Below are 11,578 nucleotides of genomic sequence, written 5' to 3'. Positions count from 1 at the left end.
AACCAAAAAAAATATACAAATAAAACCTAAAACCTAAATCCCAATATTGATATATAATTGATAAAAAGTTATTCAAAATTTGTATCTCAATATAAACTATTTTATTTTAAAAAAATTTCATCTCAAACATCTATTTAACAATTTTTTTTACCATTTACCCGAATAATTTTGTTCTTAGTTTTATTTTCTCCTTTCCACTCATGAATTATAAACTTGCTTTCGTTTTTTTCACAGACTAATACTGCTTATTTAGTATTTAGGGTAACAAATAACTCACCATCAAAATCTATAGATTCTACGAATTTTTGCCTAAGTCCAAGCCCGTGGCAATGGCCTAACATTTTGGTATCCAAATCCCATTTATACTTTTACAGTAACACTTCATTTTTGTGAATTATCGTATTCTTCTTTTATATCTTTTTATCAAATGTCAAGTGTTCATAGTCACTATTTTTCATGTCACCACAAATATTACCAAAATAAAATTCTATTATAATATAAAAAGATGTTCACGTATTGCATTATATTTACTTGGAATATGATATTTCAACTTTTATAAGTTACGACCATTAAAATTTATATTAAACAATATATTTGGTCAAAATTTGGTGAGTAAAATTGTTGTGTTGTGCACAACAATCATAGAAAGTCTACAGAAATCCTGCAACAGATTTTTTTTTTCCAGCTTAGAATAGATAAAAATGTCCAACCTACCCAATTTGCATTAGATTGGTGCATCATGATCGTTTTGGGAGTTATGACTTATGTAAAGCCTTTTTTTTTTCCAAGGCATGAGTTTTCAGCTCAACTTAGTTCATAGTGGGTGTTTAACCTTTTTTTTTTAAATTGGCCTCTTAAATACATGTATATTGTATTATCAGTGGGATTGTGGGATTAAAAGCTTATTAAAAAATCGATGAAAAATAATGTTAGAATGTTTACTTTTGTTCTTTTTTAATTTATTTAAAATTTTTAATTTGTGTAAAATTTTAAAATTTATTATTTTACATGTCATTTTCATATTTCGTTAACAAAATAACAAAATATATACAAAAAAGTTTAGTTATATTTTGTAATTTTATGTATGAAAAATTTTAAATATTTCGCTTTTATATAAGCGAAATATACTCAACTAAATCAAACGAACAAAACTAAAAAAAAGGAAAAATCATTTTGAGTGTCACTCCAAAAATTATATTCCTATGTTATTATTTTTTTTTCAACTGAGCCATTTCTCAAAGCATTACATTAAATGGTTTGAATTGATTGTTATTTGTACTTTAAAATTGAATTAATTAAGCCATCTTTTTTACTTCACAAATCTCGGTCTTTTTTCTTTTTATTAGTCTTTAACTTTTTTCATAAGTTTAAAACAATTTTCAATATATATCAGGTACTCTTTACAGGACAGGTTGACATCCTCACCCATCTGGGCATCTGTACTCTTTACAGGACGGGTTGGAGGATGCACAAAAACCAGGACTGCTGGGATAGGACGAGGTGAAGAAGAAGCCTTAGCATTTTCGACCTCGACCTGGACCTCGGGAGACTGAGGAGTTCGGCTGCCCTGGGACTTCGGGTTGAGAGGAGGCCCCTCATCCTCATTAGGGGTTGACACGATCTTCCCGTCGATGACGATGTTGTCTTGGCCGAGCAAGGAAAGGTCTAGGTCGGGGGCAAGGACTCGGACTTGAGCCTTTAAATTTTCAAACATCTCGTCCATTCTTGCGACCACATTTTCCTAAAGGGCGGCATGTTTCTCCCAGGCATCTTTTAACTCCTTTCGGAGGTTGATCAGCTCTCTATAGGTTCGAGTATAACTTTCCTCGTCCCTCTTTTTTACCTCCTCTGCCATTAACGTTGCAGCCTCAGCCTTTACCACCCGAGAATGTGCTTTCTCTAGGTCGGACTTTAGTATGGCATTCTTCTCTTCTAACTCCTCCTTCAAACCCTTTAGCCTTTCCACTTCAGCTCCGACAGAGTCCAGAAAGGCCTAGGTGGCACGAACATGAGTCTTTTTTAGCTCCTTAGCCAGAGCAGTGCTCACCCCCACCATACGGATACAATTATGGGCCATATGGTTGAAGTGATTTTGAATCGCCGCATCATCCATGCCTATCTAGCTATGGGGCAAAATATTCCTCTCGCTCTAAGCAAACCCGTCAAAATCCTTATCATTAATACTCGACTCCCTAGTAATTTTCTGTTTTTTGGGAGGAGGCCCTGAAGGTGATGAGGAAGACAGGGTACCCAAGCTTTCCAACGTCGGGTCGGAGAGAATCAGGCGAATAGAAGGATTAAGGATGAGCTTCTTCTAAGCAGCAGGACCAGAATCTGTTTTCTGTGGGGAAGAATTCCGAAGGCGCCACCGGTTTCTTGACCTTGGAGACTTCGGACCACAACGGTCTTCTTAGTTTGACGCAGATACTTCATAGAAGAAGTCTTGGAAGCCATGGTCTCTGAAAAAATACAAAATACATTAAAACAACAAAAATACAAACTGAAAAGTCATAAAAGCTAAGAGATAGGAAAACTATCTAACTCGGATCAGAGTTGACCGGGTCCCCTAAGAACCTTTTTGTGTCCAAGTGAGGAGCTCAGCCCCAGCACTCTTGCAACACGTTCACGAAATACTTTTCAATTTCATCTAGGCTATCTATGCTATATTTGACTTTTACAGGTTCTTTTTGCCAATATAGGAGAAAGGAAGGCTCGTTATTCTCATCCAAAAGGAAAGGTCGGGCACCCTCCATGGCTCGAATTTTAAAGAAATGATTTTTGAAATCATGAAAGGATTCGTTGAAAATAGAAAAAACTTCCCTACCTTGGATGGCACAGAAAGAAACCAAGAAGCCTTCCTTTTCAACGTCCCGAGTTTGGTCAAAATAAATAGATAAAAGAAAAGCTTACTAGAAGGTCGGACCTCAAGCTCCCGACATAGAAGCTGAAAAATTTTTAAGAAGGCCCAAGAGTTCGGACGAAGCTGGAAAGGGAAAACATTACAAGCCCAAAGGATATTCGTCTCAAAGTTAGTAAAAGGGAGAGAAATGCCTAACTTGGTGAAAAAACATCCATAGGCATAAAAGAATGGACGTTCCGACTTGTCCAAGGGAGGAAAACAAATTCTCTCTTTAGGATCAGGTACTACTAACTCATAATTCCTCTCATCTTTGCTGTTCTCACATATTTTATGATGCCTACGGAATACATCACAGTATTCTTTATCAACTACGGGGACACAAAAAAGAACGGTAGTATCTACCCAATTCAAAAAGCTAAGAGGAACCTTAGTCGACATATTCAGAACTGAGCATGTGACATATAAGCTATACCTATAGATGCAAAATAAAGAAATCGTTACTCCAACAACTCGGATGTCGTCCAAAAGAGGTCGGTCAAAAACAAGTAAAACCAACAAGAGCCATTTTCAAAAATTTTTCTACAAAAAATACCAAAACGGTGTCCCTCCTATGCTATCAGTAACAACATAGCAGCAACACTATTGAGGACAATACGACAACAAACAACAAAACAGTTACAGTTACAATAGTTCCACAAAAACTTAGAACAATCCCAAATAACCAACGGCGATTCAATCAACAAAAAGCCGTTGGGGTCTAATCAACAAAAATGGTTACAAAAGAAGTTTTTAGACTAACCGACGATAATCAACAAAAAGTCTCAAAGAAAACAAGTAAGACTACCACCGAAATCCAAGAAGCAACACCCAAAGAAGCACATTGCTAGCATTTCTATTTGAAAGCCATTCAAAACAGTCACACCACAAATAGAAGACAAAGCTACTGATAACATAAATAGAAGCACCAACCTCAATGAAAATTCAAAGAAAGAGGGGCACATCAATGCCGCAAGTCACAAACGTTCCTCTCCATAAAGCAAAATCTTTTAAAAATCCAAGATGAAGAAATCTTGGAATCGAGAGCAACTAGAAGGCAAGAACAGAAGAAGAAAGATTTTTTGCAAAGAGAGAAGAAAATGAAAAAGCTTTCAACAGTTGAGAAATGGGAAGAAGAAGAGCCAAAAATGCTTTTATAGGAGATAATGAGCATAATGACTCTTAACTCCTCTTTAAAATATGTGCGGATCCCAAGAAAAACTGCCGCGCAACATTCGCCCCACATTTAAAGAGGCAACATTCAAATTTTCAAAACACGTTGAGTACGGAAAGGTGAGGTACCTGACGTCTAAGCAGAAGCCACGAATTGCTTGATCTCGACCAATAGAAAGTTCAGGACTCAACCAGGAACACTATTCATACCCTGACCCAACAACTAAGGCCAGACCCAATAAGGATTGACAGACCAATCCAAGAAAGGGATCTCCATCCATACCTAACCTCTTTGTCGGACATCGGAAGGGAGACCATCTCCACTTGTCCAAGCAAGTAACTGCTTCCGCGAATCTCTCCTACAATCTTTATCTTTCCTAAAAAAAATAGTTTCCAACAAATTTTCAAGATACAGAGAACAGTTATCCATCAATAAAGATAAAACTATTCCAAAAAAAATGGTCATCAACTCTACTATAAATACATTGACACCCCTCAGGTATAATCTACGTTCTAATCTACTAAAAACCTACCTAAAACCCTTGCTAACTTAAGCATCGAAGTTTCTTACAGGTACCACCTTCCACCTCCTCACGAGGAACTCGGATAGGCGACATCTCAGCATCAACAAGTCGAACACTGCCATACAAAGAAATCTGGTCTTCATGTTCAGACCCAAATCAACGTTTCAAGGTAACCCTCGGAACAAAAATAAACTAAAAAAAAAATAATAAAAACCACAACGTTTGGAAGGTTTAATAAATAATTAATTAATATATTAATATTTAGTTTTAATGTCCCAACAACATAAACGTGGAAACGCAAAAACAAGTTATTAATGAATTTGCTTTGAGCTCAGGGTAACACTCAAAATCTGAAAAGCACATCTATTTTAAGTTTTAACTAGCAATTATCTAGACACCATATGTTTTCGTTCATAGCAAGTGAATGTGAATTGGGGAGATGAAAAATGAATGTGAATTGGGAAGATGAAAAAATGACAAGACAATCAGACGCTTTTGTTTTACACTCTGAACATGCAATTTACTAAAGTTTCCATTTGAAAAATAACTTTTTTAAAACTGCAATAATTTAGGATTTTTTATTTAAATAAAATAAACCAATACCAAAATTACTGGATTTTCCTAAATCAATTTTTGAAACGTAAATATCCTCTTTCTTTTTTTTTTTTTTACCAAAGATAGGATACTCAAACCCGCAACCTCTTAATTGAGTATGAGGAGACTATGCCATTTGAGATTATGCCAATGAGTAATAGCTCAAATGGCACAGACTCCCCATACTCAATTAAGAGATTGCGGGTTCGAGTCTCCTATCTTCCCAAATTGTAAATATTCTCTTTCTACTATTATATAAATCGTTCACGGGCATGAGGATTATATAATATGTTAACCATGCCACTCAAAAAGGAGTAAATCGTTGCAGGGCACACATAGTTATAGGTAACGCAAAAATCGTCCCACCCTACAAAGATTCACGTGATTTTGAGCTAAAACACAAAGGCTTGGCACAATTAACGTGTTAAAGCAAATCCTCTCAAGTCTGTCACGATTTATGTATAATAGGGTACTTTTATTTATAATATTTTTGTTTGGTTAATTTTTTCTTCTGAACGCGAACATGATTTTGGGTTTGAACTCCGTTCACCAGAAGCAACAAATGGTAGCTTTTGCGTTTAGCTTCTGCGTTCACTCCATAAATTAAAAAATTAATTGGCATTCCACCAACTTTGCCATCCAATCTCATCTACAATAAAAAAATACTAAAAATAATCATCAGAGTTCTTGAATTTTTTTCATAGTTACGCTTCACAAACAAATATTTTTTTAATATTATTTTATTATTTAATTTTTATAATATAAATTTTATTAAAAAGATATAATTAAATACAAAAAGAGTACTAAAAAAGAGTATTAACAAATTATAACAAAAGAGTACTAATTTTCAATACATAAATTTAAATTCTTTTCAAAAGTAATTATAGTAAAAAAAGTGTTAAAATAATATAAATTTGAATGATATAAATTCATATACTTTTTAGTAATTTTTGTCTAAATGTAATTTTGAATAATATAATCCAAACAACATTCATTTTATTATAATCCATTTTGATACAAAATTACCAAACATAAATCACCTTAACACCAACTCACTTTTTATCAAAATCAAGTTTGTAAAATCAATTTTATACAAAATCTCATTTGCAAACTCTAATCCAAACACACATTTACAAGTTGGCACAACTCCAACAAAACACACACATTACACTCCCACATTCAAGAATAAATAAACGCACGTTATTCAACAACTTCCTGTTTCCAAAGCGCACTACTCACCATGCATTATGAACGACTCTTCTTCTTCTTCCTCCATGAAAACGAGTTTCTTGCCAAATTTGAAGATAATGAAATTTCAGAAATACACCAAAACGATTACAGAAATACACCCAAACGATTATAGAAATACATCCAAAGGATTACAAAACTACACCCAAAGGATTTAAGAAATACACCCAAAATTCGTTGAACTACACCTTATGCATAATTCAGAACTCTTTCTCTTTCTCCTCCTCATCTTCTACTGCTTCTTCTTCTTCAAAAACAATTTTAGAGCTTGATGTCAAAAAACAATGGAAATCGAGAATAACGAAGAAAGAAAACAGAGAGAAAATCACGTAAATGAAGAAGGAGAAAGAGAAGGCAAGAAACGAAAGAAAAGAAGAAGAAGAGGAAGAGGAAGAAGAACTTGCAGCAAGAAGAAGGTGCAGTAAAAACGTGCAGTACGGTTCGAAGCACGTTAATATAAATAACTTGTAAAGACTTGTATAAAAAAACGCTTATATGTGAAGAATTATTCTATATCTATTTAAATTTTAACTTAAAAAATAAAAATATACTTTTTATAATTTCAATTATTAATTTCATTAATAAGATTAAATTAAATTAAAAAATACTAACAAATTATAATAAAAAGAGTACTAAATTTTAATATATAAATTTAATTTTTTTCTTTAAAAAAATATCAGAAAGTGTTAAAAAATATAATTTTGCATAATATAAATTTATGTGTTTTTGAATAACATAAATTTAAGTTTTTATAAAATTTTTAGTATTTGTTATTCATGTAATTTTTTTAATAATTTTTATTGATAGCATATTTTTTATAGATGGCTTATGTAATTTTTTTTAATAATTTTTATTGATGCATATTTTTTATAATTTATATATTAAAAAATGATGGAAAAATTCTATAAAAAATATACATCGATTTATGCATTACTTATAACCCTGTGTGCTCTGTAACGATTTACTCTTTATTCCCCTTGATCATCCATGTATAAATCGTTTCTGGGTGGCATGGTTAATATATTATATAATTCACATGACGCTGAAACGATTTATATAATAATAGAAAGAAGATATTCACGTTTCAAAATTTGATTTAGGAGAATCCAATAATTTTAATATTGATTTATTTTATTTAAGTAAAAAACCCTAAAATCTATACCGGTTAAAAGCTAAACTAATTAAAGCCTAAAATCACGCATTTCTGAAATCCTAAGGAAATGACATCTTTCATCTTTGCAACAAACCTAAAAAATATGTAGCATAGAGTTCTAAGTTGATCACATTAGATATAATGTGACTATTTTCCCTAGAAATTAGAGGCAGCACAGGTAGAATGAAAATGGTGTTTGCTATGGTGTTTAAAAGATATTGTCTAATTGCTAAAATAAGTTAAATGATTAATTTTAAATTTAAAAGTATAAAAGTTAAAAAATTTTAAATATTTTAAAATTACTATGAAAGGTAATTTAGACAAAAATTAGACACCAAACAAAAGACACCATAGAATTGATCAATGAAAATATTGACTATTGAGAGCACCAAAATACATACATCGTTAAATCTACGACAACAAATAATAGGAATACCATATTTCTAAAGGAAAAGTATATAGAACCAAAAGGTTACCAGCCAAAAACTAAACAAAATCATATTAATTTATATTAATAATTAAATTTAAATTTTTTAAATTTTGAATTTAAAAAATTTAAAATTAATTAAGTAAACCTAATTAAAACCTATAAAATCATTCATCTTCTCTCTCACATTAACCTACCCACCTCCAACAATCACACACATCTCTCTCTCACCAATGCTGCTGGAAGCGTCAGCGACTTCCATGCTCTCCGCGACGCTCTCAACAAGCGCATCCAAGACAACTGCTTCAACACGAAATCCACCTTCAATTCCAGACGGAGAGGTAGATGCCGAGGTCAACGCTGACAAATTTGGCGGCGGCGAAGAGGTCGGCGAGGACGTCCTAAGTGTGTGGCGATTCTTAAAGTAGAAGAGGTGAAAAAGGAGGAGAACAAATGTTGTGCCGTTTTGTGTTTCCCATCGCCTTCGCCGTCCTCGTGCACCAACTGTTCGGGCAATTGCAAATGTGTGGTTGTATGCTCATCAAAATGCGAGGGCAAATGTGACAGGTGCAAGAAATGCGAAAGCCCTAAATGCAAATGCATGTGTTGGTATGTTCAAAGTGTGATGGGAATAGGTGTCTTGTTATATGCTTCAAGTGCAAAAGCCCTACGTGTGATGGCCAATGTTGTAAGTCTCTTCCACAACAACCATGCTGTCAGGGAAAGAAGAGGGACATGTGGCTCAGCTGTCATTGGATCTCGTTTGGGAGGGGCAATATGGGAAGTGGCGGAGCCACTGAATAACAACAACAACATGAAGTACTAGTCCATCTTCAAGAAACATTTATTTAATATGAAAAAAAATATTCTAATACTTAACAAAAGAAACATCCAATTATATTTTAGCAAAAATAATTAAATATTTATAAAATTTTAAAAAAAATAAAATTCTTAAAGAAATAGAGACATTCACATTTGCAATACAAAAAATTCGAAAAATATATAAAAAAAACATCCATTTAGTATGAAAAAAAAATATTCTGATACTTAGCGAAGAAACATCCATATATATTAACTCGTAGAGATTTTGAATTCACACAAAAATATTTGGCTGATTTTTGGCTAATATACTTTTGGTTCCCTAGCATTGCTCATTTCTAAAAGATTTGGATGGGTGCATATAACAAGGTGCCCCCCTGACGCAGGTTCAACCTTCACCTAGGAACCAAATTTCTGTTGTTGGACTCATCCTCATTTTCTGCTATCTATGCCCTGCTTTAAGGACTCCAACCTTTTCCTGCATCAAATCCATACATAACAAAATAAAAGTGAACAAGTAAAACCAAGCAAGCATATAATTGAAAAGTAACAAGAAGCAACATGAACTAATAATGATGACACTGATGTCTGAGTGATAAACTTATCGAATAATCTTATTGGCTATTAGCTCCACAAATTTAGCAATGGCAAAGGCAGAGGCCACCAGATTAAATACTCATGTAATCAGATTGATTAGAAATAATTTGAAGATATGAAGCAGTTGAAATTAAAACATGTTTGGAAAAGGAATCTTCTAAAATGAGTTTTTCTATAAACTCAATAACCAAGTCTGCGCAAGTCATAATCTTAATCAAATAACTTATAAATGCCAAACAAACTATACTTGACAAAACGACAATAATGGATGACAAACATTACTTGGTATCAGTTAGGCGGCCATGTAAACTCCATCTTTGTCGAAAACCTTCCATGCCTTCAACTCCAGTAGCAAGAATGAGGTGCCTATGCATGAAATACAAGAATATAAGAAACCGATACATTGAGAATTTCTACATTGTATTCATAAAAACATGCATCCAATATTTAGTTTGAATGCTCAATGACAAAGAAAGAAAGATAAACACAGCCTATTAAAATGCAACCCACAGACACTAATGACTGTAGCTTTAATACAACTATGTAGAGCATAATTTATGCAAATGCATGAAACCAAGGTCTACCAATCTACTCTTTAATGTACCTATCCAATGACGTAACTTCTTTCTCAAGCTGGGTAACTCTCTCCTTGGCTTCTTCAAAAGGCATTGATGAACCCAATTTCCGCTCACTTTCTTGAAGACGATTCCTAATCTCCTTGTCCTACATTTTTTTACCCAACGAGAAAAAAGAAAGAAGATATGTTAACAATTAAATACACTTCCCAGAACTCATCCGCAATAACAATATGAGTTGAGTGTAAGATGGAAAAGAAGGATGGAAGAACAAAGAATAATATATCTGTAATATATGACAATTGTCTCACCCTTCTTTCAGCACATTGTTTATAAAGAGCAAGCTCATCCTGGCAGAATGGTTCAATGTCATTGATTTGCAAGCCTAACAAGTTTCAAATAAAGCTTACCAAATATCCAGAAAAGACAACAATGTAACAGGCATCTAATACTAAAACCTTAGGGACAAACAACACAAACCATGAGGATTTATCAGTTGCTTGGAACTTATTTAATTTTAAGATCATTGCCTCTCCAGTTTCTTCAGACCCAATAGATATAAATAATGAAAGCAATATTGCTACACAATTTAACTCCACTTTAGTCACATAAAATCGCAAGCTGATGGTCCTAAGTTACACATACTTTATAATTCTTATTAATTACCACTGCATTCATTGCCTAAATCCTTTATCTTCCAGTCTAAAGTTACAACAAATGAAGCGAAACACAAAAAGCTTATAGACATTTAATCAAGCATGTAACATGTAAAGAAGAAAGCTTACATAAAAACAGGTTCTTAAGGATTCCATCACACAAATCAACACCGCGGAGAACATGGGATGCAATTTCAGGTGGCACAACAGGTGACGGTGGACCTATCATCAGGTCATCGCCCACCAGAATCGTTTCTTCCATAGTTGGCTGTGAATCAACTGAAACACACATATACATGTTTATCCTGAAACTCGCTCGCTATAATACACGAATTTGAAACTCCCCACGTTTATATGAAGCTAAATCGAAAATTAACAGAACACTATGAACTACTTCCAAGCTCAACCGAGTTGAATCGAAAGAAACTTTGAACACAGAAGAAATAATGAAGTGAGTGAGATGAGATGGAATACCATCCATGGTGGCTGTATGGTGTTGGAAAATGCGAATTCTTCGGAGCTCAGAGTTGGTGAGTCGTTGGCAAGGTTCTGAAAACCGGACCGGTCATCGAACCGCTTTAATTACTGATTCACTGATCCAACCGGTTCAACTGTAGTTCAATTGGAATAACCGTTTTATAATAAAATAATAAATAAAATATAAATAAACACACTAAAACATAATTATAATCTAATATTAACTTTAAAATATTATCCAAATTTAAAGCATTATATTTATATCAACTAGTGTTATGATCTTAGTAAATCTGCAACATATTAAATTGTCTCAACAATAAAGCCAGATACAAGAAAGTAGCAAACATTAAAGACCATACGCTATGATGGAACTACATTCTTCTAGTTGACACAGAGGCTAAAGAAAACTTATATCAAGAAACTTCTAGACACGAATCCC

General features: G+C 33.4%; 1 protein-coding gene across 2 annotated transcripts; it reads right to left on the bottom strand.

Moving 5' to 3' along the window:
* On the bottom strand, positions 2,143-11,273 carry LOC107643807. 2 transcript variants are annotated; one of them, XR_002363308.1, is made up of 8 exons: positions 11,137-11,273; positions 10,792-10,941; positions 10,318-10,391; positions 10,036-10,154; positions 9,714-9,797; positions 9,171-9,312; positions 4,992-4,996; positions 2,143-2,459 (listed from the first exon to the last, which is right to left on the bottom strand). XR_002363308.1 is itself a non-coding variant. In XM_016347560.2 (6 exons), the coding sequence occupies exons 1-6, from the start codon at positions 11,141-11,143 to the stop codon at positions 9,267-9,269; spliced, it is 480 nt and encodes a 159-aa protein (XP_016203046.1). In that variant the 5' UTR covers positions 11,144-11,273; the 3' UTR covers positions 9,063-9,266. The 2 variants fall into 2 exon arrangements, 1 of the variants encoding a protein (XP_016203046.1); XM_016347560.2 differs by lacking the exons at positions 2,143-2,459; positions 4,992-4,996 and having other exon boundaries at positions 9,063-9,312.

Source organism: Arachis ipaensis, chromosome B05, assembly GCF_000816755.2.
Source record: "Arachis ipaensis cultivar K30076 chromosome B05, Araip1.1, whole genome shotgun sequence".
Taxonomy (NCBI): domain Eukaryota; kingdom Viridiplantae; phylum Streptophyta; class Magnoliopsida; order Fabales; family Fabaceae; genus Arachis; species Arachis ipaensis.
This window is presented reverse-complemented; position numbering and strand designations above follow the sequence as displayed.

Coding starts and splice junctions, on each gene's coding strand:
- LOC107643807 (XM_016347560.2), bottom strand. Junction 10,155..10,317: donor AACAATGTGCTGAAAGAAGG/GTGAGACAATTG, acceptor AAAAAAATGTAG/GACAAGGAGATTAGGAATCG. Junction 9,313..9,713: donor GGCCGCCTAACTGATACCAA/GTAATGTTTGTC, acceptor GATTTGATGCAG/GAAAAGGTTGGAGTCCTTAA.